The sequence below is a fragment of the Dermacentor albipictus genome, chromosome 5 (assembly GCF_038994185.2).
Source record: "Dermacentor albipictus isolate Rhodes 1998 colony chromosome 5, USDA_Dalb.pri_finalv2, whole genome shotgun sequence".
Taxonomy (NCBI): Eukaryota; Metazoa; Arthropoda; class Arachnida; order Ixodida; family Ixodidae; genus Dermacentor; species Dermacentor albipictus.
This window is the reverse complement of record NC_091825.1, coordinates 9,142,138-9,169,067: the sequence shown is the minus strand read 5'-3', so window position 1 is coordinate 9,169,067 and position 26,930 is coordinate 9,142,138. Positions and strand designations below refer to the sequence as shown.

Sequence of the window (26,930 nt, the reverse complement as noted above, 5' to 3'; positions counted from 1 at the left end):
TAGCATGCGAGCCGACATTGTCCTTGGGTGCACCGCTGGCGTCCGCCGGTCACAGCAGCGGCTTTGCAGCCTCGACGGCACGATCCCAGGCCAGGACTCCGGAGACGACGACGCAGTAGTCGGTACGAGCAAGCGTCGCTCGCGCCGACTCGCCCTGCTGGCGGGAGCCGCAGTAGCTGTCGGTGACCGCCGGCTTTTTTGTCCGCCGCCGAGGGTTGTGAGCTGGATACAGGAGGCCGCCGAAGTCGCCGCGCCGAACTGGCCACAGCATCACCATCGCCCGGGGTGGCTCGATCGTAGTCCGGGGCAGCAGCGCAGACGATGTGCAGGTGACGGCAAACCAGGGGTGACTCCAATCACACTGCGTAAACTCAACACACTCGGCAAACACTAAAGTAGTGCAAGGGAGAGGAATTCTGCATGCGCATCGCCCACGTGGTACGATGTTCAACTCGGCTAGCAAAGATCGGGCAGCTACTCAGATGCTAAGCTCACGTGAACGAAGCTCGCTTCCTTGAGTCGAACGAGCAATTTCAATTCGTGCGAGGCTAAATAGAATGAGGGAAGCAAATTGCAACGCCTCAACGCCACGGTCCACCCGGTTGTGTCCCTCCACGTGCGACAGGCAGCTTCGTAAAGCCTTAGGCCTAAAGCGTCGCTCTCTGACAACAACCGGCATCCAAAAACAACACCCAAAATGGGCGCAAAACAGGCAGCCGCGAGGAGACGTCAGCTCTGTGAGGTGGTCCTACTCCACTCGGTGCACACAGCATCCGAGTTGACGGCGCCCACCGTCCCAGACGGTGTCGGAGCGCCCGGTGCCAGGCCGCAATACCAGTCAGCCCGTCGTGGCACCCGTGGCCCGCGGCCACCCGGCTCCCAGAGCCGCGACTTCATCAGAGTCAAAGAGATAGGAGAAGCTATTTACATAGGAAATTCGGACCACCCACGAGGCTTCCGTACTCACTCGCTTCAGGCTTGCCACTGCTCCGCGGGCGCTCAGCCTCGCTCTCCCAGGATGCAGACCACGTGGCTCTCGTACCAACGAATGCCATTAAAAAAAAACACTTGCGAAAAGGCTTAGCAGGTTGACATGTTCAAACACACTACAGCCACCGTCGCCTCGCTCAAGAAAGCACGCCGCCGACGCTAGCGATCAAAATCCACGCTAGGCCTACGCTTCGGTTCAAACAAGGGTCTCGAACGAAGCAACACTTAAAATTATCGTCCGATGCCCCAAGAGGTCCACGTTGGGCAGCCAGATGTAGGGTCTGATGTGGGGTATCTCACACCGTACTCTTGGGACAAAGGAACGACAACACAGCAGTGCAAACAGTCACAAGGGCATTTATTGCACCTTTCATACATCAATGCTTGCTAGCCGAGTTGCTATCCACAAAACATGCCGATGGGCGCGCGACAAATCTAGAAGTCCGACTTACCGCGACCGGAAGCGAGCGAATATGTTCGCCCCATGCTGGATCCCAACGCCTGGTCGTTCGCGTGTATAGTCACGCGAATCGTGGCGCGTTCGAAGGCGGCCACGCGAGGCGGTCTCGCAGAAGCATGGGTGGCGCGCACGCGGGAGACGTCCCCGCGTGCGTCGACCCGCCGGGAAAGAGCCGCGCTGCACGTGCGGCACGCCCGTCCCGGTCCCTGCCTCGAACCCAAGAGAGAGCGCCTTGTCTCTCCCGCCGAGGGTAACCCCGCGCAGCCGCGCAACACTAGTGCCATCTCTCGGACTGCGCCTGTACCACTCGGACCGCCGCGTGTGCGGCGAAGCCGCACTACAGGAGACGCGCTATGCGGGAAAAACATCAGGGGAGGCGCGAGGCTCGCGCATCCCCACAAGGCAAAGCAGAAGAGTGGGTCTAAAAATTAATCTGCAGAAAACTAAAGTAATGTTTAACAGTCTCGGAAGAGAACAGCAATTTGCAATTGGTAGCGAGGCACTGGAAGTGGTAAGGGAGTACATCTACTTAGGGCAGGTAGTGACGGCGGATCCGGATCATGAGACGGAAATAATCAGAAGAACAAGAATGGGCCGGGGTGCGTTTAGCAGGCATTCTCAGATCATGAACAGCAGGTTGCCATTATCCCTCAAGAGAAAAGTCTATAATAGCTGTGTCTTACCAGTACTCACCTACGGGGCAGAAACCTGGAGGCTTACGAAAAGGGTTCTACTCAAATTGAGGACGACCCAACGAGCTATGGAAAGAAGAATGATAGGTGTAACGTTAAGGGATAAGAAAAGAGCAGATTGGGTGAGGGAACAAACGCGAGTTAATGACATCTTAGTTGAAATCAAGAAAAAGAAATGGGCATGGGCAGGGCATGTAATGAGGAGGGAAGATAACCGATGGTCATTAAGGGTTACGGACTGGATTCCAAGGGAAGGGATGCGTAGCAGGGGGCGGCAGAAAGTTAGGTGGGCGGATGAGATTAAGAAGTTTGCAGGGACGGCATGGCCACAATTAGTACATGACCAGGGTTGTTGGAGAAATATGGGAGAGGCCTTTGCCCTGCAGTGGGCGTAACCAGGCTGATGATGATGATTATGATGATGATGATGATTATGATGATGATGATGTTGTTGCCTCCCGAGGCAGTTTCGTTCAACCGGGTGCAGATAGCTCTGTCTATTGGAGACCTCGTGCTTCGTGGAGACAAATTCGTCATACCTTTGTCCCTCGTAGCACGGCTTATTGACACAGCTCATGAGTCCCATCCGGGAATAACAAGGACAAAGCAGCGACTGGGTGAACAATACTGGTGCCTGCTATGTACAAACAGGTAGTACAACTGATTGCATCTTGCGGGGTATGCCAATCAGTTGCAAAGTCTGCAAAACCTGCAACCAGTTGCATTCCCATCGGTACCATGGCAGAAGCTAGGAATCGATATCGTGGGCTCTTTTCCCAATGTGCTTGCAGATTGCCGTTTTGCCATTACAACCATTGATTATTTCAGCAAGTGCCCAGGGGTTTGTTTGCGGCGAAAGTGACTATCGCAACAGTCATCTCTTTTCTGCGAAGTACCTTCAGCAGGGAAGGATATCCTGATGGGATTGTCAGTGACCATAGTCCTCAATTTACAGCCTGCGACTACAGTTTCCTTAAGGAACACGGCATCGCCCATGCGTATTCGGCAGTCTACTATCTGTAAGCCAACGGTTAAATAGAAAGGTTTAATCAGGTACTCAAAGAGTACGTTCAGGTCTGCACATGAGAATGTCGGACTTTGAAGAAAGCTATGACCGACTACCTCGGAGTTTACCGTTTCACGCCGCGTGCCACCACAGGAGTGAAGCCTTCCGTCCTTCTTCATGGTCGTCATCAGAGGACAAACTAGATCTTGTAGGAAGGACAGGTAAACAGTCTTTCCAATACCCGCATGCAGCGATGAAAGCTGTCCGCAGCAGAGTAGCACAAAAGCAACAAGCAAGTAAGTCCTAAACTGACCGTCGATGAGCTGCGAAGCATTCTCCATTAACAATGGGTGAATCGGTTCGAGTCAGGTTGCCAGGTCATGTGCCTAAGGGCACTTTGAGCTGCTCAAGCCCATTTATCATTGTTGACCAATGTGGCCAAGACACCTACAAGCTTAATGATGGCTGCACTTGGAATCGGGATCGGCCGGTAGCCTGTCCTCGACCAGTCACACCACCTACAGTTGCAAGAAGCTGTTCGTCTGAAAACCTAACACCGTTTGGCGAGTCACAGCAAGAAAACCATGACCCACCTCACAGCCACCTGCTCGGATCCCAGATAAAAGGGACGTTCCGGAACTGAGGCGTTCGACAAGGCAAACAAGACTACCATCGTGGTTTAAAGACTACCATAAGCATTGAATGCTTATAATGTTTCCAGTTGTTAATTTGTTAAGTAACTCTTCTTGAGGGGGAAAATGTGGTATTAAGTAGTTGTGTTTATATAACCTAGATGGCGCTTGGCACACACTTTATCACGTCAGCTGACGCATGCACCTCATCACGGACTAATGAAAAGAACGTTGTTCAAGGTACGGCTGGGCGGTTCACTTAGCGGTTCTCCGGCGCCCGTGGCGTAGTCGAGCAGGGCACAACAGTGGATACAACACCAATGATTGCATATTATATCAACCAATTCGCAGCCTTGATGATCATCGTATTCTTCAAGAGGACCTTCATCTCGTTGCCAAATGGTATGAAGCCTGGCAAATGAAACTTAACTCATCTAAATGCAAACTAATGACATTCACGCGAAAAACATCAATTCATAGGTTTTCATATTATATAAATACAAATCTGGTAACTCAAGCATCAGTTTATAAATACTGAAGAACTAAAGTGCCAAACAGACCACACAAGAATAGACACGGATGAGCGCTCGTCCGTGTCTCTTCTTGTGTCGTCTGTTTGGCGCTTTAGTACTTCAGTAACAAGCACCAACATGCCCAACAAAAAGGTCTGCTTGAGTATATAAATATTTAGGCGTAAATCTTACATCAAGCCTTTTCTGGGCCTTTCACATCACAACCATACAGGTATGCGCAAACGCTTCCAAATCTCTTCGGTATATTCGTTGCAACTTGGGTAACTGCCCGCCTAACATCCGTAAATTAGCATTTCTATCATTTGTATGCCCCCAGGTTAAGTTCGCATCCCCTATATGGTCTCCCTACCATGAATACTTAATCCTCATGTTAGAAGCCATCCAAAACCGAGGTGGTCTATTCATTTCCCGAAATTACAGCTACCAGTCAAGCATTACTCAAATAAAGCTCGACCTTTCCCTTCAATCAGTGAGTAACCAACGTGGCATAGCACTCCTGCCCTTGCTCCATAGATATGTTCACCAAATGAAGCCATCAAACTTGCCACGGGAATGCGCATCTTGCTGCCACTGCATCTGTTTCAATCACAAAGGCACCGTTCAGGTCAGGCAATACCACAGCCACCTCTCCTGCCAGCGTTACCCTCAGAGTCTCGAATGCTATCTGTTGCTTGGCACACCAAACCCAATGGGCTCCTTTCTTGAGGAGAGCTGTCAGGGGACTGGCTTTGTCAGAAAACCAGGGAATAAAATTTCTGTAGTATCCCACAAGGCTCAAAAACATTTGGAGCTCCTTGACTGTTTTAGGGCATGGGAACTCCACAACTGCTCGCACCTTGTGCAAGTCAGGTTGACATTTGTCTGGAGAGATTACATGTCCAAGGAACTTTAATGCCTGTTCACAGCATGTAACTTTGCTGGGATTGATAGTCAGACCTGCAGAGCCAATTCTTAGCAGTACCTCATCGATATGTTGTAGGTGGTCCGGAAAAGTTTCTGAATAAATGAGCACATCACCAAGAAACGCCATGCAGTAGTTGCGTTTTATGTCTTCTAACACTTTATCCATGAGAGACTGAAATGTTGCCGGCCCATCTGCTACCCCAAATGGCATTCACTTAAATTAAAACACTCTTTTATGGCACAGGAATGCAGTTTTCGGTACATCTTCAGGAGCAACCGAACCTTGAAAGAAGCTCTGAGCAAGGTTGAGGCTCGTGAACCACCTAGCACAGCTGAGCTGAGCCAGTACCCAGCCTGTGCGGGGCAAGGGACATATTGGCACAGTTGTGATTGCATTTAAGAGTCTGTAGTCAACCGCTAGGCGATATCCTCCAGTTTCCTTCTTTCTAATACAGGGGCGCTGGCCCAGGAACTGGAGCAGAGCTCAATGAGGTCTTGGTTCAGCAAATCTTGGATACATCCGTGAAGAATTTCTCTCTTTTGGCTGTTAACCAGGCGCAGCTTGCATCTAACTGGTGGGTGGCTGTCTTTGTCTATTTTGTGAACCACCAGGGACGTGCAATCTGGCAGGGTGCTAAAAATATGGTTATGATCCGCAAGGATGTTGTTAAGTTCCTGCTTCTGCTCCTCCCGAAGGTTCTCTAGACTACACTCGCCATTCTCAGTGGTATTATGACATTGTGCTGGAAACGAACTTGCTGTTTTCGTTGGGCCCAGGATCCTTTTAATAACGACACAGCACATGGGAGCTTTTTACATGCAACATAGACTTTATAAAACATGCTAACATAATGCAAACGATTTACATACATGCAGACTAGACTTTGGAAGTCGTTTGGCCTTCTATATAAGGATGTGCCTAGCACTCATGCAAGACGACTCGCCGGTGTGCGTCGTCGTTGTGGTGACCATGACGGTTGTCACTGCGTGGTGCGTCACTGCATTGTTTGACACTTGAAGACAGCTCGTGTGTTGCTTGCGACGGCCACGTCATACGCCATCATTCTCACGCTGCTCCTTGTCGTGACGTAGAAGCAGGGGAACACCAGGCCGGCTGAACACCAGGCCACTAACACCCAGCCTGTAACACCCGGCCTGCAACGCTAGAATGGCCGCTAGAATGTCGGGCTCAGTCGGCGGACAGGTAGCTCAGGGGCCCCAGTGTCCAGCAGGAAGCACTGCACCAGGCCGCTATAACAGCAGGCCTCTGGTGCACAGGAGAGCCCAGCCGCGAGCGGGATCTCCGACCAGGTCTGCACGGTAGAAGGACACTCAGTCGCCAGTCATCGAGCCTTGAACTGCTGTTCTGCCAGCTGCCGTGTGAGACTTCCGCTCGGTCTCGCACTCTGTGCACCGCTTCCTTGTTGGTGGCAAGTGGTCTTCTTTTGCAATCACCATCACCAATTGTCTTCTTGTTGTTGCCACAACACAATCATCATTCCAAGCTGGTCTTGTTATCGCCAAACACCACTATCCCCATCATCACAGGCATACATCCTGAACATCTGCAAAAAATGCCTGTAGAGAGCTGGCCACATTTTCATCAGGCTCTTGACCTTGTTTATCGCATTGCAACGCTGTCTTATAGACTGAGAGGGGTCGCTGTCCAGCATCCGATGCACATGGCCGCTTCGGTGCCTTTTTAAACTTGGCGAGCCCATATGCGTCAGAGTGCGGTGACCATCTGCCAAGGCCCATGTGGAGAGAAATACCTGCCACCTCAAGAAAATCCCGCCCAAGGACAACATCTCGACACAGCTCTCGAAAAAGACGAAAACACTGCTTTCTGGACCCACCTTGCCAACGAATACAACAGTGAATCGATTGTGCAGTTTGTGACCAGCCCTGAGCAAGCCTTAGGATTTGTGCTTCTTCTCCGAAGATGGCTCCCGTGCACTTGGACGCTGCGATGGCACGGCTACCTATTAAGCTCACGCTTGCCCCAGTGTCCATAAGTGCATAAAGCACACTGTTACCAATCAAGAGTTCAAACAGTGGTTGTTTATTTCCGCCTGTTGCGAGCACATGCAGGGACAACGCGTAGCCATCGGCCGGAGAAGCGGCTACACTTGTTCACTTCCTGAGCAATCTGCTTGTAGGCATCCCGGGGAATCGCAGTGAAAAAAAGCGGGGTTGGCTGCGAGGTCTAGCAGTAGCGCATTGACATGCAATGTGGCCAAAGACACCACGCCGCCGATACGTGATACTGCGGTCTGGCGGCTCGAATCACGGGATACCTTGCGTCACTTCAAACCCGAAGTTCTGAGGCGCTCTCCTGAGTTTTTGCAGTGCTGAGGTGTAGTTGCCCCGTGTGTTCGGCGCGAGAGTGAACGACACAGGTGAGGGGTTCCACTCTGGGGCTCCAGCATGAAGCATCATTGACTGCGGACACTCAGAAGCCTAAACTGCCGCAGGCTGCAGCAGCCACTCTCATTGCTCGGCCGGGAGGTTTGGTTGGGCATTGCAGTGGTGTGCGGAGATGAATAGACAAAGGCCAAATCAGCAGCTGCTTGTGCAATACACAGTGGTGGCGGTGGTGCGCAGTGCAGGTGATGCGGCTGATGCCAAGCACATTCCACGATAGGGCTGGCTGCCTTCACCGTTTCTTGCAGGTTTGCGAAGCTCATGCTGGCGGTTAGGTCTTGGAATGTCGGATGCGTTTGTCTCCGTACGCGTTCCACCTTTTCAGCATCTGAAACGGGCTCTGCTATACGATCATAGTATTCGGCAATGACGTGAATGAACTGCTTGAGGTTTTCTGCCAGATTCTGAGTGTGCTGATCTAGCTCTGCTTTTAGATTAAACTTGTAGTTAACGGTGATAAACTCTGCCATAAATTCAGACCCGAAGGACTGCCAGTCGGGGTGCGCACCTGAGAAGTATCACCATTGTTTGGCTGACCCCTCCAACGCTGCTGGAAGCAACTGCAAACGGCGGTCAGGGAGGATCCCCGCAATGCCGCAGTACTTTGACTACTTCTCCAGAAAGGCTTGCGGGAGTGTCGGCCCTGGTAGCCATTGAATTTCGACAGTGCGACGGGCGCACCTTTGATGTTAAGCACTAGCCTCGTGCCGGTTGTCTCGTCAGGCCTAACCAAGTCGTTGAGCGGCATGGTGGGCAGAATTTGAGCTATATCAGCTGCGAATCTCTCCCTTTCTGTGTGGTCCTGGAGGTTGAAGCCAACAGTCCTTGAACAATTGCAGAAGACAGGAGAGGTTGCACAACTGGCTGGGTGGCACTAGACGATTCTTGGTCGTCCATGTTAGGTCCGGTCGGACGAGCCCTCATTTGTCAAGTACGCGCTTCATTTCGGGAAATCGTAGGCGCACGCAGACACATGCAGTTTGCGTTCCATCCTGCCGCACCGCACGCGGCTTGTTCCATCGATTACTTCACTCGCTCAGTTCGTTGTCGAACGCTCCCTGCATGCCAACCTCACACACAATCTTCCATGTTCTCCCTCTCCACCACACACTGTCGCCTACCGCCTCGTGCCTGCGACTCTACGCCACCTGGCGTCGGCCCAGTACCCTCACAATCTATGCCAAACAATATGACAGCAAGTTGCTTAGTTTTCCTGAAAATGACTTTTAAAGTTTGGTTGTGTGTTCCCGAGGCTCATGCCCCCGCATGTATGACTTCTCACTGGCTACCACATGTTTGTGACGTCGGAGTCTACACCGCCAATTCACCCAGAACCGACTAACCTGCCTACTTTTTCAATGAGAATAAGACCAACAATCATCTGTTATAACAGAGGTATTGACCTGTACTTCTCTTCATTTTGCCGTAGCACGAGACATTAAGCTTGGGTCTCATCAGCCATCTTGCACGGCGGTGGTGAGTCAAAAGCAAGTGGCGATCCTCCAGCCTTCATATCGTCACTGAAATCGTCGCTAAAATCCCCGCTGTCTTGTTTGAAAGAGCAGAAAAGCTCCCTGTGTAGTCAGAAGAGATTGTGAGCTTCGCTTTTTGGTGTTAGCACCACACATACTGCATGTTTACCACGCGTTGTGCGTGTTTACATTATGGTGGTGTAGGGTCTGATGTCATCGACTCATTCATGTCACAAGAAGCAGGTAGATGCTTCGGTTTAGATACTTTGTTTATTGGTATATCAAATGATTGACGAATTTCTAAGGAAATTGAACCACTCTACCAATGACAGAACTGTCAGTAACCTTTCAAAATGACAGTATTCTAAAAGAGTTAAAAAAACGCTGAAGTTGCCCTAGAACGTCACCTTCACCGCAGTACGTGGGTGTTATGCGATAAAACATACATACATGGTGAAGGCAGTTTTTGCTACGTGTCCTGTTTCATCCCGCAGGCAACTTCCAGCTCAATTTTCTTTGCAATAAAATTACAGTGCATTTGTCCTGTGGAAATTGCTGGCGACGATAATGCAATTAGCATTCTTTCTCGGAACAGGCGTTTAATTATTGATTATGTGATAGTGGAATTTACGAGGCAGAGATAGGTTTTTAGGATATATTCAATTACAGAATGTTTAATTTTATGTAGTTTAGTTGCTACTTATATACATTATTAAATACTATTATATGCACTTAAATATATACAGACGATATGTATGTTCTATACATTTGCACAGTTTAGGACAAAATGTCTGTTGGTTTGAACGGGCAGTGGTAGTAGACAACAACACATCGCTTTTGTTGTTCAACTTCTCGGGGGTAACCTCCTTCATTGGGCAAGGCACGTCGGACGGCATCGCGCGATGTCTTACTTGCTTGCTCTTCATTTCATCCCGCTTGCCGACCACTACAAGAGATTGGCCAAGAAGCCAATGCACAATGCTGCTTGTGGATCTTTGTCATCAAGCTTCCACAGCTGCCTGCAGCAATGGACAGTTGGCAGTGGTACCACGATTGGTCTCGAACCATGTTCCCCTCAGCACAGACCAACTGGCACCTACCCAGCGTTTATAGTTGGTGTCAAAAAGAGTTTTTTTCGACAGTGGTACCCACCCAGTCACACAACTATAGTGACCAATCTCAACGTGAAAACGGTTCGCTAAGAGAGGCACGCATGTGCATACACATCGCCACCACATACTCAGTGACCCAAGCTGTTCCAATTGTTGCTTTCGAACCGTGTTTACCCAGCACAGCAGCTCCACATGCTAGCCATTCAAGCACAACCTACCCAGGTCAGCAGGATAATAGTTACATACAAATATACGTACAAGATACATAGGTACATGGATACATACATACAGATAGCACGAATATTATACGCGCCGTGCACGCCAACGGACGCACCACTGGTGGCGGCCTTGTGCAGAACACGCGGGAAAGGAGCCTGGCGCGCACCGTAGTTTGTTGTGTCGTTGATCGTGCTTCTCTGTCTTATTCACGTTTTCAGAGCAAGATAGGCAACACCATTCGCACGTGTGGGGTGGCCAAAGCTTCAGGGAATGTCGAAGAAGAATTGTTGCAGGGTGGGGGGCTCAAATACCGGTGAAAACGTGCCGGCGATACGGTTCTAATCATTCCCAACAAAGCCTCATCAGCGGGAGCAACGGGTAGCAAAAATAGATCGTCGCTTCGAAGGAAAATTTCTTGTTCTCATCCTTTCCTTTGTCTCGTCGGTGTTTTTTCCCCCTTGCCCCTATGTGGACCATAACTATGTGGACACCTTGCACGTATGTGGACCATGTTGTCCCAAACAACGGTAACATCGTGTTCATACCCGCTCGCACAGAGGTCAGCACCTTCTCTACAGCTGTCACCGCAGAAGAAGCAGCCTGGCACCCGAACAAAGGAGAAATCGCAGCCGCGAACTTCAGCCATCCTTGCTGCAAAGGGTTGTCGTCTGCTACTGCTCCCGCGTGTACTGTTGGAAGCGTCCGCTAGGTGGCTTTCAGTGGCACCTCTATAGACGGTACACGAGGCGTATAGGCAATACCATTCATTGGGATAAACATTCTGCTATTTCTAATAGCACAATGTCCAAGCATCATTATTTAAAGAGGTCTCTCAGAAATGCATCAAGTAACTCAAAACTTCTCGCAGACAAATCTCACATGCTGACAATTCTAGAATATGCAAATGTGACCTGGGACCCATTTACATATATCTTAGCCTACACAAATTGGAGAGAGTTCAAAGCAAGACTGTAAAATTTAGCTTTAATAGTTACGGCTCCTCATCTATTACACATTTAATTAAGGGGGGACAGAGCTTTCACACTGTGAAAAATGGGTAAAAAATCAATTTTTTGAAAATTATATTTTGAGTTTCTATAACTCTTTTTCTACCTGATTCTGAAATATCATCACTGTAAACCATAGAAGTGCTCAAAAAATTTGTTTCATCAGTCAAGGTGGCAAAAAATTTCGTGGAGATCAAGAAAGAACAACGTTTGTGAAGTGACTATCTCTGGAACAGTGCAACCGAGCGCCGCCATCTTGATCTCGTTGGAAAGCGAATTTCTCCGGCTTCAAATCTGTCACTTCAGCTATCCAGTCTATACAGAAAAAAGCACACAAAGGGCAAATGATTGAAGGTTGTGCCGGAGTCTGCAATTGGCCGTGCCCTCCATGTGACTCCAGCGCGGTTTGCCATTGGTCGGGCATTCGCGTCGTCTGCTCAGCTCTTTGAACCTTACGAGTCTGGATGCCTCCACTAAGCGTAATCTTGATGTGTCAAAATGGGCACTACATGGAAATCACAGTAGGGCGGCCGATCCCTACATTTGTGGATGCCTCAGACTCACGGCTACGCAAGATTCACGTGCAGAATCCTCGGACACGCGGCTAAGCCTTTCAGCACTCGGCGTTTCGAAATTCGTGACCAAGCACATCGCACACACAATCCTCGGACCCGTGGCTAAGCATCTTGCGCATAGGAGTCTCTGACTCTGCAATTAAGCACATTGTGCACGGACTTCTCAGACCCTTGCCTAAGCATTTCGTGCATCGGCGCCTCCGACTGTGCGAATAAGCGCATCGAGTGTCAACTCCTCGAGCCCGCGACTATGCATTTCGCGCGTTGGCACCTCAGGCTGTGTGGATAGGCATTTCGCACATCGGCCCCTCGGACCTGCAACCAAGCATATTACGCGTTCACTCTATTATCATATTGTCATGATAGCTTGTAAGAATATCTATCATGCCACCCCTTCAAAGACAGAACCTCATCCTGAGCTCTGTTTCTCTGAGCCCCTTGGGCTGCCACAGACACCTGGCTGCAGAAGTGATCGAGGCATCATACAAAAGTACAATTCTAGAAAGCACCTAGCAGCTGCTTATCTATCAATGGCTCTCTGATCTTAAGTTCCACAGCCATTGTCACGTGAATATGACTTGAAAGTCTGCTGACACTCCGCACCTTCATTCAGTAACATGGTCAATTCTACCAAAAAAAAAAAGAAATGGCTCACTCATTGTACTGGAGGCTGCTATCAATCAGGCAGCCTGCAGGTACAACACTGGAACTACATTCATGGCCACACAGAGTTCTGCACTTCACTTTGATACTCAGGCACCATGCTTTTTGTAGACCAGCAGCAAAGAATGCCATACAAAAAAAATATGGGGGGGGGGGATGGAGGCACATCAGACACGAGGCCACATGTACAAGGAGCCCCACATCACAGAACACCCTAAAGACTACAAATTTGGTGCCTTTTAGAGAACTGAAGAGAAGGTAAAACTTTGAGAGCCCTTTTCTCAAAACTGTTTTTTTTTTTTTGCCTTTCTGCCCAGTATTCTGGAGCCGATTTCTTTGTGACCGTTTAGCATATTTTGACTCTTCCTTCTTTTTTTTTTGTCACGTTTCTTGGGCTACAGTGCAGGTCGTGACATTCTTGCTTTCTTATCTTGACTCTTTGTAAGTTTAAAATATGGCTATTCATCTACCCTAAAAGTGTGCTTGATGGGAAGGTAACATAAAAAGTGACACTCCAAAAAATTTGCTGCGAAAAAAAAAAAAAAACAAGAATGTCACGACCTTCAGCATGCATATAGCTATGGAGTCAATACTTATCAAGCTTTCTATCACGTTTCTTAGGTTCCCCAGGCTCTCCAGAAAGTTCAAGGGAGCAAAATTCTGCACAATAAAATTCAATAAAATGTTCTCAAGGTAACGCTCTGAAACTTTTTATGGAAGCATCAGGGACATTCTAAACATTTCTGCCAATTTTCATCAAAATCTATAAAGAAATAAGGAAGTTGATTTTAAAGCCACGTCCCCCCTTAACCGGGCTGACCAGAAAAAAATAGCAGAAAGGAATAAAATATCTAGCCTTAAGTTTGTGTTTAAAATTGTTAAGGGTAAGTTAAGCAGCTTAACATCTGATTACATTTCATTTTCCTCTAGATATTCCACAAGACATCCCTTTTCATTAGTCCCATTTCCATGCAGAAATGACGTTCTTGGATATATATTTTTTTCCGGAACAGTGGTGAATTGGAATCGTCTTAACATACGTGTAGTCACCGTAGATAAAATTAATCACTGTTAGGCTATTCTCGAGATGTAGCACTGTTGATATTTCTATGGCAAAAGGCTTGTCTGCGTGTTGATTTAAAATGTAGGATACATAGTGATATTCATGTAAAATCTAAGAGTCTGTACGTATTGAATGATGTTGTGATGTATGTGTTTGCCTATAAAAACCATCCTGCAGAAACGCCTATCAATGATAGGGCTTGGGCTAGTTGGTTCATGGTGCAAACAAGGTCCTTTCGTCGTATTGTGTTCCGTCAATTTTGCACTGTCCCCCTACTTTTGCACTCTATCATTGGGGTTAGCAGTATTGTAAATAAAATAAAATAAAGAAATAGCCCCCGGCAAGTGTGAGAAGTATTCTAAGGATGCTAACAAATTTAAAATTCATTACTTGGAATCTGGCAAATACCGTAATCAGACATAGTGAGCTCCAGTAGAAAATCCTCCTAGGAGAGGCTGAAAATGATTGATGGAAGTGTATTTACAGACCACTAAGCTCCGCGGAAACAGATGCTGGCACTAAGAGGATCACTACTGGGGCCAGCATAGGGGTCAAAGGCAGGAGTGTTGACAGGACAAGTTCAAGTTATCCGGTGAAGGCCAACTTTAAGTTCGAAATGACGGAAGTTTGGGACCATTGCCACTATCTGAGACCTTCGGACGGGATTGAACTAACTGAAAAATTGAATTACCCGGAGTCTACTATATTTGATGTGCAAGAATCGATAACAATTAAGAGTAGAGGGGCATGAATGCTACCCTGAGGGACACTTAAGGGAGAGTGAAACACCTCCGTTAGGCAACCTGGCAGACGTACAGCATTTGTGCGATGAGACTGGTAACTAAAAAAAATTTGGCAGAGACACTTAAAACTCCTTACATGCAGGAATGGGAAAGAAAGCATTATAGTCCCTTTGGTGAATTTTTTTTTTTTTTTCTGTGCTTTCCTTGTCAGGACAAGCTCTTGCCTAGGTAGGTTCTAACTGTGCCTTGGTAAGGCCAAATGAAAACACCCCAAGCGTCCCAGTGCGCTTGCTTGCCCGTGAGGTGTTCATAACTCAAACGACTACTCAGCGGCATTCAATTGGACATTATTGCTTTTTATTTTATATTTATTTTACACTGTCAAACCTGTTTTTGGGGTCTTTACAGGGAGGGTGATGTGAATTGCAGAATGCATGATACATAATTTTCATTCCATGTAATGTACAAATTCCCTGATGCTGTTGGTAGATAACAAAAAAAAGAAGACAGTTTACTAATTTCTTTTTTCAAAGGAATTAATTTACTTTGTTTACATGAACCCCCTGACAAATCTGACATCAATCCAAGCATTTTTTTACGTGTTTTTACTCTGTGCGTTGGCTATTTTTGGTACCATCTTTCAGTCACGCCGATTACGCTGGTGGATTATTGTGTAATGGGGCAAATAATGCTTTTGCATTAAAACAATGTCAGATATTTCTTTGCATATGCCATACAAATCCATGTTGCATAGGAGCAGAGGGTGGGAAACCAAACTGAAAGTGCTGGACAGGTAGGAATATATATCTAGTGTACATCAGGCCTCTGGTAGGTAAATCAGGTGCAAGTCTAGCAATAGAAAGCTGGATTGGGTATTTTGAGGATGGTATGCAAATTTCTGATTGACATTTTTGCACTGAATATAACATTTGAGCGGTTGATTAGTTATGAATAATTTTGTAGTTAGGTGAAATACAAAAGAAATAGTCCGACTTGCTCCAAGCAATGGCAAACAACATTACCTCGGTTCTTTCCAGCTATACTGCTTTGCATATAGTACTTAAAATTGGGCACAGGTTACGTGAGACAGAACACGGTACAAGAAAAGTGGAAGACGATGCTGGTGGGCTACTCTACCCATCGAGTGGATTGAGCGGCAGTGGCATTCTTGAGAAAATTTTCTTACACTTTAAACTGTATGTAAATATTGCGAAGCATTTTCACCGAGGCATGTACCAATGATTAGGGTGACTTACTTCCAGAACTGCGTGGGCAACGGGCAGCCAAGCGCGGCAACAGGCAGCTCGGCCAAGGGGAGACCCCGTCTCAGCCAGTGGTAGACTACAGCAGGCAGGTGACCTTCTGCCCAGGGCTTGATGTGCGCAAAGCCAAGGACCTACACATTGAAAGAGAAGCATAAAAAAATTTGGCAGAACTCATTTCACAATGACCATCGACAGTCATGCATTAAGTATTGAATAAATATAGCAACACAACGTACTGCCACCACTGAAACTAATTGTGCATGCGGGGTGCACCAACTCCTCTCACCACGCTTCCCTCACTTGGCACCGTCTGGCACCAGAAGGCCTGCACATGGCCTCCGAAATGCCCAAGAAATGCTTCGTGCAGCAACCGGGCTTGTCTAGATGGATGTTATGACCGTCCCCTTTGGAACGGGGTGGTAGCCACCAAGCTCTTGCTATTATGCTGCCTAATGTCCTTCCTAGGTTAAACAATAAAAAAAGAAAAAGAACACTATGAAGTCCCACAAACACATTTTCTGATCTCCTATTGCGAACTGTGCTTTTGTACGTCTCCGTATTTTGTCGTTTCCCTACTTTTCTTCTACCAATCCTCCAATCACCTTTTACTAATCCTTATTGCGGAAAAGTTTTCTTTCCCACTGCTCTCGCTGGACCCAAGGGCTTCGAGGAGGCCAGTGGTGCCTAAATCGACAGCTCAGAAGACATCTTCACATTCTCACAAAACATGCTCCGTAGTTTCCCTAGCTTTATCGCAGCAAGCACATGCTTCTTCTTTCTTCTTATATCGCACTTTATAGGTGCATGTTTATGGCATCCCGATGTCGCTTCGAAAAGTAATGAGCTTCCCTTTGAGTTATCATAAATGGTTTCTTTCCTGATTTCGTTTTTTCCTCATAAGTAGTTACTCATGGCAGGTTCCTTTCCCACTGCCGCCACCCATGAGATTATTTCAGCGTCTCTGACTTTCAGCTTGACGTTCTTTACTGCTGTGTTGCCCACCCTACAGGCCGCATACTTGCTGGTAAGCTTCCTAGTTCTTTTCGTCCACTGTGAATCACTGTTTTTCCTGAACAGATACCTCAACACTCTCCCAGCCCATTTACTTTCTTCCGTGAACACGCAGCTTCCAAGATGACGACGGAATACAGATAATTGTTCCCTGGCTTGTCACGCACCCAGTAGTGCATAATCAATCACTCCAGGTGGTGAGAGGTTCAGAGAAAATTGCCCACACACCCAGAGCATTTGTGGCACGAACTGCTAAAGCGGTGGGTTCCCGTCCTTGAGGAACCCTTGTAACATGGGTTCAATTCTGCTTAGCATCTGTAAAATTCTTCTTTTTCTTTGTCATTGTAGAGTGGCATATAGCTAGTTACCCAAGTTTCCATCAACGACGTTCGTTGAAGAGGGGCAGACACCTTCTAGCGGTGTACCAAGTTGGCATCAAAGAAGACCAACCGGCAGAGACAGAGTGGCATATGCCCCGTGCTCAGAGTCGGCGTCGAAGAGTTTCACCGAGTGTGCCCAGTCCAGCATCTTCAGTGACCCGTGTAGGCGTGAAAGAGGCTCAACGAAACACATAGGTATGTACACATTGCCAGACACTCAGCCCCCCAAGTTGGTCCAATGGCGATTTTCGAAACCTGTTACCCCAGCACAGCAGCCCAATGCGCTACGCATTTGACCATGGACTACTCAGTGTCCCAGGTAAACGTGGGAAAATGGTCACACGCACACACACACGTATGAACACACACACACATGCAGGCAGACAGAAATGTCTTGTGTGAAAAGGCTCCTTTAGGACTGCACGTTTTTTTCCTTTGACAAGAGGCGACCCTCAGACGGGGCCTCGAACCTTTTGGTTCCCCTGTGTAAGGGTCGTGAGCTGGTACGCAGAAGTACCCAGGGCGCGAAAATTTGCCAATGCGCACATGCAGCATCGGGGCACCAAACTTGATTGCTTCTCTGTTCAATATTTGTTTTTCCAATTTGGGGGTAAGTTAGGAGTGCAGCCCTTACATGAGCCAATACGGTATTTTCATGTGTTTCGGTCCTAATGCACCAAAAATATTGTCACGCTCGCCTACAATTCCTCGTGCCACGACACAGCTGGCTATTCACCCTTCTATCACCTTTTCGGCCGTGAGCCGAGTTTGCCTTTCGAGACTCTCCTTTCGACCACACTCGGGATGTAGTACACTCGGGATGTAATAGCCACAGCGACCGAAGCACACCAGACTGCCTGCATTCGTCTCTCTGCTTCAGAGAGATGCCAGAAGTGCCGTTACGACTAGCACCATCACAACGTGAACTACGAACCAGGTGCTCTTGTGCTAGTTTGGCATCCAACTCAGCATGTTGATCTTTCGGAGAAATTCCTCTGACCCTTACCCTTACCGCATCCTTCGCGAGGTGACCCGTGTCACATACGAAGTGTCTCCGCTGAATGCCACGGTGCCTTCACCTCTCTCTGACATCATCCACGTCAGCCGTCTCAAACCTGACCTTTCCCAGACCGATGAGCCGCACCAATAAGGGGCTTTTTTCGACGGGGGTGATGTCACAGTCGGTAATGTGGGAAGAAGAGGACGCTGATGGTGGTCTTGGAGACGACGACGAATAGTTTAGTATTATCGCTGCTCAACGCTTGTTGGCTCAGCCATTAAAAGCCATCTGTAAATAGACGCATGCTTCATCCTTCCCGTAACAATAATATTACGATATCATCGAGCGATGCTCAAAAAACGAGCTGCCGCGAGAACGACAATGAAGTTAGTCATTGCGCTTGGCGCAAGCGAGGGTCATCCTGGCTGCCTGGCTCCAGTGTAAATGGCCTGTAAATAGCCTGTACAAAGCCTCTTCTGTCTGTGTCTTTCCACACGCAACATTCTGGTGGAGGTCAGTGATTCCCGTCTTCCCCACGAAACTCCGAAGTGGTCGGCACACCGAGCTTGTCACCATGCCTCCCAGTGACACGCCTACCTCTGCAATGGCTTCGGCTTGCCCCACTGCTCCAATCATCATGGTCGCCCCACATCGCGACCCAGGTGTGTTCTCTGGCCTGGAGGGACAGGATGTTGACGACTGGATCAAACTATGAACATGCTAGTGCTAATAACAGGTGGGACCCAACGATTATACTCGCCAATGTCATCTTTTATTTCGGCAGCACCCCACACGTGTGGCACCAAACGCATGACAACGAGATAACCAGTTGGGTCAATTTCAAAGAGAAGCTATGGGAACTCTTCGGCGACCCCAGTGGGCGAAAGGCTGCCGCGAGAAAGGCTCTTGCGTCTCGTGTTCAGTCATCTACGGAGCCGTACGTTTCCTACATCCTCGACGTCTTGGCTCCATGCTGCAAAGTTGACGATGCTATGTCCGAAGCCGATAAAGTGTCACACGTTCTAAAAGGCATCGCCGACGACGCTTTCAATTTGCTTGTTTTCGGCAACGTATGAACTATCGACGCCATCATCAAAGAATGCCGTCGCCTTGAACACGCTAAGAGCCACCGTATCACACACCCACATCACGCGGCTACCCAACACTGCTGCTACGTCGACAAGTGAGGGTCGACCAGCTGTGACGACGTGACCCGTATTGTTCGCCGCGAACTCGAGGCCACCTGTTCTCCAACTTTCTCCACGTCGCCTCCCGATCCGCCAGCAACCATTATTGCGATGATCCAGGCCGTCGTCTGACAGGAATTTGAGAACGTGGGTCTGAACTCTGTGTGTTCCACGTCTCAACCGAGCGTTCCCCAGTTCTCTAGCGGCCCTCCTCATCCTCGGCAGTCCTTTTCCACCACATCTCGCCACAACCCGTCCGATTGGTGTACCCCTGATGACTGGCCGATCTGCTTCCACTGCTGTCGCATCGGCCACGTTGCTCAACACTGCCGCAACCGATGGCCACCACCTCCTCGGACATAGACCGCCGCTTATTCCCGCACCTTTGGACCTTCCGTTCCCTATAACGCCCGCCATGAATCCACTGCCGCTGATGCTCCTGCTCCGAACCTTTGGTACAGCCACTCGCCCTCACCTCGACGCCACCAGTCTTGTTTGCCCCAACCCCGTCGCTTCTCTTCACCGCCTATCGCCTCCCGGATCCAGCCGGAAAACTAGGCACTGCAGCTTCTAGAGGTGAACTGCGTCGTCGACCCTGTCCTCAAATCCTCTGCTCACGTTACCCACGAACTGAAACCTTCTTGACGTTGACGGCTATCGTGACACGGCACTCATCGATACAGGAGCACATCTTTCAATTATGAGTGCTGCCTTCTGACGACGACTGAACAAGCTCCTCACCCCAGCGACAGCACGCGTCGTCCGCATTGTGGATGGAGGTACTGTGCCTATCATCAGCACGTGTACGGCATGCGTCAGCATCGCCCGCCGCCACGCTCCTGTCCTCCTCACCGTAATTGCTCATTGCCCCCACGACCTCATTCTCGGCCTCGATTTCCTCTCCGCACATTCTGCTCTTATTGACTGCTCTTCCAGTACCCTTCATCTTGAGTTGCCGATGCTCGAAGAACCATCTGATGCACCCCACTGCCGCTTACGTCCCACCGGCTTTCTTCGCCTGCAGCCAAAGTCAATAGCCTACGTTGAACTATTGTCTTTCCCACCAGTTCCTGATGGCGAGTACCTCGTCACTCCTCTGCCTGGCATTCCAATAAGGTATGACGTTATAGTGCCTCACAGTATACTTAATATTATTGGGAACCGCACTCGCATGCCTGTCTAACTTTGGATTGGCAAAGCAAATTCTACCGCAAGGTATTTGCCTCGCCACCGTTGATTGTCTCGACGACCAATACGTGGCAGCGTTATCGACTGATGGTTCTCGCGAGCTTAGCATGCCCCTCGCGCCAGCCTCGGGTGCTGATCCCAAGACGAAGAAAATGGTTGCGACGGACCTGTCCTCTGCGCAGGCTGAAGAGCTTTGCCAAGTATTATCATCCTACCGAGATATTTTCGACTTCGACGATCGCCCTTTAGGCCAGACGCTCGCGGTCACGCATCGGATTCTTACTGGCGAAGCTAGGCCTATTCACCGACGACCGTATCGAGTTTCTGCGTCGGAACGCCGAGTAATTCAAAACGAAGTAAAAAAGAATGCTCTATAAAAACATCACAGCCTCCTTCGAGTCCCTGGGCGTCACCTGTGGTGTTGGTTAAGAAGAAGGACGGCACGTGCCGCTTCTGTGTAGACTACCGTCATCTGGACAACATTACTAAGAAGGACGTCCACCCGCACCCACGTATAGACAACGCCCTTGACTGCCTGCCCGGTTCCAGCTATTTCTCGTCTATTGATCTTCGTTCGGGATACTGGCAGATTGCTGTTGACGATATGAACAGAGAAAAAACCATGTTCATCACACCTGATGGCCAATACCAATTTAAGGTAATGCCGTTTGGATTATACAACGCCTCTGCCACCTTCGCGCGTATGATGGACTCCTTGCTCCAAGATTTCAAATGGTCCACATGCCTCTGCTACCTCGACGATGTCATCGTCTTCTCGCCAACGTTCGACTTGAACCTTGAACGTCTCACAACTATACTTGATGTATTTCGAAAGGCGAAGCTGCAACTTAACGCGTCCAAATGTCGTTTTGGCCACCGGGCAATTACTCTTCTGGGCCATTTCATTGACGCTTCCGGAGTACAGCCTGATCCCGACAAAACTTGCGCTGTCAGAGAGTTTTCGGTACAGCTGCCGACGTTCGAAGTTTTGTAGGGCTATGCTCGTACTTTCGTCATTTCGTTCCAGATTTTGCGACAATTGCTAGACTTCTAACTAACCTTTTGAAGAAAGGCGTACAATTCTCATGGGGCACTGCAGAGGCCGCCGTTTTCTCTCGTCTCGTCACTATTCTAACCTCACCACCCTTTCTCGCCCACTGCGACCCTGATGCCCCTACAGAATTGCGTACAGATGCCAGCGGTCATGGCGTAGGTGCCGCCTTAGCCCAGCATCAGTGTGGCCAAGATCGCGTTATTGCGTATGCGAGCCGCCTGCTAGCACCATCGGAGCGCAACTATTCCATTACAGAACGAGAATGCCTTGCTGTTGTCTGGGCGGTTGCGAATTTTCGTCCTTACCCTTACGGTCACCCTCTTTCCGTAGTCACTGACCATCATGCTCTCTGCTGGCTCTCTTCGCTAAAAGATCCTACAAGCCGGCTTGGTCGATGGGCTTTGAGGCTACAAGAATTTTAATATTCTGTGGTGTACAAGTCTGGCCGCCTGCACCAAGACGCTGACAGCTTGTCGCGTTACCCTGTTGACGATTCTGAGTCCTCTAATATTGCCAGTGCTTCTTGCGTATTCTCAGTATCACAGCTGCTTCGTTTCGCCGACGAGCAACACCGTGACGCCTACATCAGAGCACTCATCGACCGTTTTGAGCACTCTCCGACCGATGCTACTCCACGCCTCTTCGTCCTCCGCGACAGTACTCTGTACCGTCGTAACCTTCATCCGGACGGCTCTGAGTTCCTACTTGGAATACCTAAACACCTCTGCTCTACCGTTATAGAAGAGCTCCACGACGCACCAATGGCAGGACATCTCGGCGTATATCGAACCTATGCCCGCTTATGCTCGCCATTTTTTCTGGCCGGGCCTTGCCTGTTCCGTACGACGTTACGTCGCCGCTTGTGAAGTTTGCCGACGACGCAAGAAGCCTTCCCAGCTCCCCGCTGGTTACCTGCAGCCACTCGACATCCCTGCCGTGCCCTTTCATCGTGTCGGCTTAGACCTTCTCGGTCCATTTCCGGAATCTACATCAGGGAACATGGGTTGCAGTCGCGGTGGACTACATGACCCGCTACGCCATAACCCGTGCTCTTCCGACCAGTTGCGCATTTGATTTGCAGACTTCCTCCTACATGATATTATTTTGATGCATGGTGCTCCGCGTCAATTGCTAGCAGACTGTGGCCGTACGTTTTTGGCCAAAGTCATCGACGATATCATGCGTGCCTGCTCAATACGGCATAAGTTTGCCGCCTCTCACCATCCCCAAACGAACGACCTCACTGAGCGCTTAAACCGCACGCTTACAGACACGCTATCCAAATACGTTTCCTACGACCACCGTGACTGGGACCTGGCTCTACCTTACATTACCTTTGCATACAACTCTTCCAGTCACGAAACTGCTGGCTTTTCCTCGTTTTACCTCTTGTATGGCCGTGAACCGACGCTACCACTGGGCACTGGCTTCCGTCCACCACAGCTTCATGTAACGCTTATGCCCGTGATGCTATCGCCCATGCTGACCACGCTCGCCAACTTGCGCGCACTCGTCTGCAAGTGTCTCAAGACAAGCAGAAGCAACACTACGACCTCCGTCACCGTGATGTCCACTTTGTGCCCGGCAGCCTCGTGTTGCTTTGGTCACCATCGCGTAAGGTTGGCCTTTGTGAAAAACTGCTTTCTTGTTCCACAGGCCCATATTGCGTGCTCCACCAAAAGACCAATGTCACCTACGAAATTGTTCTAGCCACGCCCACTAAGTCCTCCGCTGTGACAACCAGTGACATTGTCCATGTCACCCGAATAAAGCCCTACAACTCTCCACGATCCTTGGATATTTAACAGCACCGTGACGGTGCTTTTGCCGCCGGGAGGGGGGGGGGGTAGTATTACGATATCATCGAGCGATGCTCAAGAAACGAGCCGCCGCGAGAACGGCGATGAAGTTGGTCGGTGCGCTTGGCGCGAGCGAGGGCTGGCCTGGCTGCCTGGCTCTAGTGTAAATAGCCTGTAAATAGCCTCTTCTGTCTGTGTCTTTCCACACGCAACAATATTTTCAAAAGTTGTGAGGTAGAATTGTTGGTTTGTATGTAATGCAGTATTATTCTTGTTTATCGATAAACAGCCACAGGTCCCAAGCAGATGCTGTTAGAAATCATAACGTCAAGCAGTAGAAAGAAAATACTGAATTTTTCAGTTTTTCTCTAAGCACTTGCCATCGGAAACAGTACAGCAGCACTTGATTTTGGTTTGGTGTGAGCAAAGGTTTTGCCCGACCGATCTGTCGATGCTTTGCAATCGTTCTCTTGAGCGTCACAATAAATGTGCAGAGTGGTGTAGGGCCTCAGTGAATGTGATTTTGATGCTGCATAATAACACACAAATTGGCGAGACTATACAGCTATTATGAATTACACAATGTTTCAAATTACCACGAGCTACGTTAAAATTAATGAGCCTCGACTGTAACGACTGGCTAGTCTATTTTTTAATGTTGACAACATAACTGATGTCCTAAAACATAGCAATCAAACTTGCTACTAAATGTATCTGGATATCAATTTCAATATTCGATTCAATATTATGAGTCTTCATTTCGTATTCGAAACTTTTGATAGCTGTATGGTGTACCCCCAATTTCAGACGCCTGAAGAAGCAATACTGTAACAGGCAAGGATGGCATTAGGGGCATCCCATAGGAATTTTTCTTCAACTATGGCGTTTTACCCCCCAAAACCCTAATCTGACTATGAGGCAACCCGTAGAACGAACTCTGGATTAATTTTCACCACCTGAGGTTTTTAATATGTACTTTAATCTAAGTACATGAGTGTTTTTGCATTTCACCCCCATTGAAATGTGAGGAATTAATTTTTTTTTTTAAATGGCGATGCATTGGTGCACAATTTTTCGCTGTCACACTCACGAAACTAGAGTAGCAGCACAAAAAAAAGGCAGACATTACAATTGTTAAGATGCGTTATAGTTCGATTGATTAGACAGATAGCAGAGCACGTAGCGAGAGGACACAGAGCTTCGGCAACACAGGCACAAGGCTTCCAACCAAAACGTTGTCGTCGTCTTTCTCAAAGCAGTGCCTGCCACGGGTTCTTCTCCAGTACACAATGATAATGATCAGCCTCAAACATGGCACATACCCACAAAGGGGGATGTACCGTATCCACTTGCATAATGATCGCACCCGCGTAATGATCACACTCCTGAACTTTGTTGTCAAAATTCGATTTGTTTTCTTTCCCGTGTAATGATCGCACCCCAAACTTGTCGCAGCGATATGTCATGTGCCAAGTCAAGCTAATGATGATCACCTTACCATCTGGTGAATGCTACGCGAATGACTCTAGAAGACAAACCAATCGGTCTGCAGGCAGCCAACATTCTTAAGCAGGTGCCCCATTTCATTTCTTTTATCATTTTCCACACTTCCATGAAAAAAAAAAAGCTCCAAACAAACTTGCTTCGGCTATATTTGTAGGTTTCATAATGGTTTTGGCTAACAACAACATAAAGGGCGCCTTTCAATTCTTGTCGTCTGCACTCGTTAGCACGCAACAAATCGCTAGCCGCCATGATAGTGGCCATGTTTACACTGATATGTTAAAAGTGTACCCTATTCATACGCCGCTGCTTGTAACACAGCTAAGATATTTGCCCACCTTTAGCGGAAATGTGCCGTATTAGGATAAATGTGAAGACAAATGCCGAAGTTTCCGCAGCGTGCCTGCCATGTGTTTCTATGTCACTGACAGCTAAGCGCACCCATCTCTTTCCGTCCCCTCAAAGTGGACGTGGCTACGTTATTGTTGCAAACTTGCTGATAATAACTATATTATTTATTCATGACATGAAGAAACTGTTTCAATGGCATAATGTATTCATGAGAAGAAAAATAATCGCATTTGGCGTATTCGGCTTGCTCCGCCGGCCGCCATTTTTGTTTTAGGGGCCTGCACCGACAGCGGCAGCCGCCTGCTTGTCATCCCGCCGCAAAAGTGGGATGAAAAAAAAATTTTTCTTTTCTTGGCAAATTTAACCCACGTAGTGATAGCACGCCTGAATTTGCGTCAATATTTTTGAGAAAAAAGTGCGATTATTGTGCGAGTAAATGCGGTGTACAAGATCAGGCAGTTAGTAGAAAAATACATCAAAGGCCCCACTGGCAAGTAGGACATTGTTGCACTCGGCGACCTTCGATACTGGAAGCATTCAACGAACTGAGTGTTGCGTCTGGGGATCCCTTCCCAGCGGAAAGCCCTGCACTAGCACGATGACGAGAAAAGACCAGCGCTTAAGTAAAAGCGGCCCTTTCGAAAACGTTGCATCTGCGCTCCTTTGTCTGCCAGACTCCTCCCATGGCACACGGCTGTTCACGCCACATGCAGACTCCACGTACCCCAATGCTGCTTTCACTCCATCAATATTGCTCACAAAAACAGAAACACTGATCAGACACCGATAAACTTTGACATGCCGACAAGCAGGACAGTCGAGGAAAGAGACGCGCACAGCGTGCTTGTCAAAACAGGTGCACGCTTCAATGTGATGCTTGCAATAACGGCAGATGGCCGGAAGCGGCTGCGAGGATGATCTGGGGCACGATTGGAGATCGCTGTTTGGAGCGCGCGTTCAGTTCCGCCTAGTGCAAATGGACTAGGCTGCACCGACTTTGCACAGCGGACGTTGGTGCTTTATTATATGGTAGAACCACGATGCAGATGAAGCGGTCAGCAACCTGAACGGTGGTTCCAATGCGGAGTGAAGTTACGGTTTGCAAATGGTATACATGTATTTTTACTGCAAAGATAAGTTATCTTATGCATGTTCCAATTCATTACCACCTTACTTTCCAATTTTTGCTGTTTCAATAACGTCTCCATGAAGTTTACCCCGCATAATGAACGCACCCTCCAACTTTGCTTCGGTGGATTGGGAAAAAATAGCATGTTCATTACACGTGTATATAGTACTGAACACCGACCGTGCAAACCTTTCTTTGTGGGAGCATGGTTGCGGCTTTCCACTTGCTCGTACCGCACTCACTTAGAGCAGTTTCTGGACACATCGCTGCTTGTGATGGAAAACATTACTGCACGTGTGAGCTATTCTGATCCTCCTCGTTGTGCCAGTTTCACTGGTGTGCATTGTGTAAAGCTTACGCTAAGCAGCAAACGACCTCCTCCCCTAAAAATTGAGAGTGGCCTGGAGCAAACAACGGAACTTGCACTGCAAAGAGATAAGATGTTTCTCAGTCTGTCTCAATGTTTAGCAGCTTATTAATATCCACTTATGTAGTTGTTGACTGATAATTCGGACTAGATTTGGACCACCATAAAGTTCAAATAACTGAGAGTCCGAAATACAGTCGAA

General features: G+C 48.4%; 1 protein-coding gene across 9 annotated transcripts in view; it reads right to left on the bottom strand.

Annotated features, from left to right (window-relative positions):
- Positions 1-26,930, bottom strand: part of tefu (Serine/threonine-protein kinase tefu) — a 1,084,056-nt gene that overhangs the window by 575,679 nt on the left and 481,447 nt on the right. For all 9 annotated transcript variants that reach the window (XM_070538252.1, XM_070538256.1, XM_070538258.1 and 6 more), the window contains one exon: positions 15,751-15,890. In XM_070538252.1, coding sequence (XP_070394353.1) covers positions 15,751-15,890 — 140 coding nt within the window. The remainder of the gene's footprint in view (positions 1-15,750; positions 15,891-26,930) is intronic.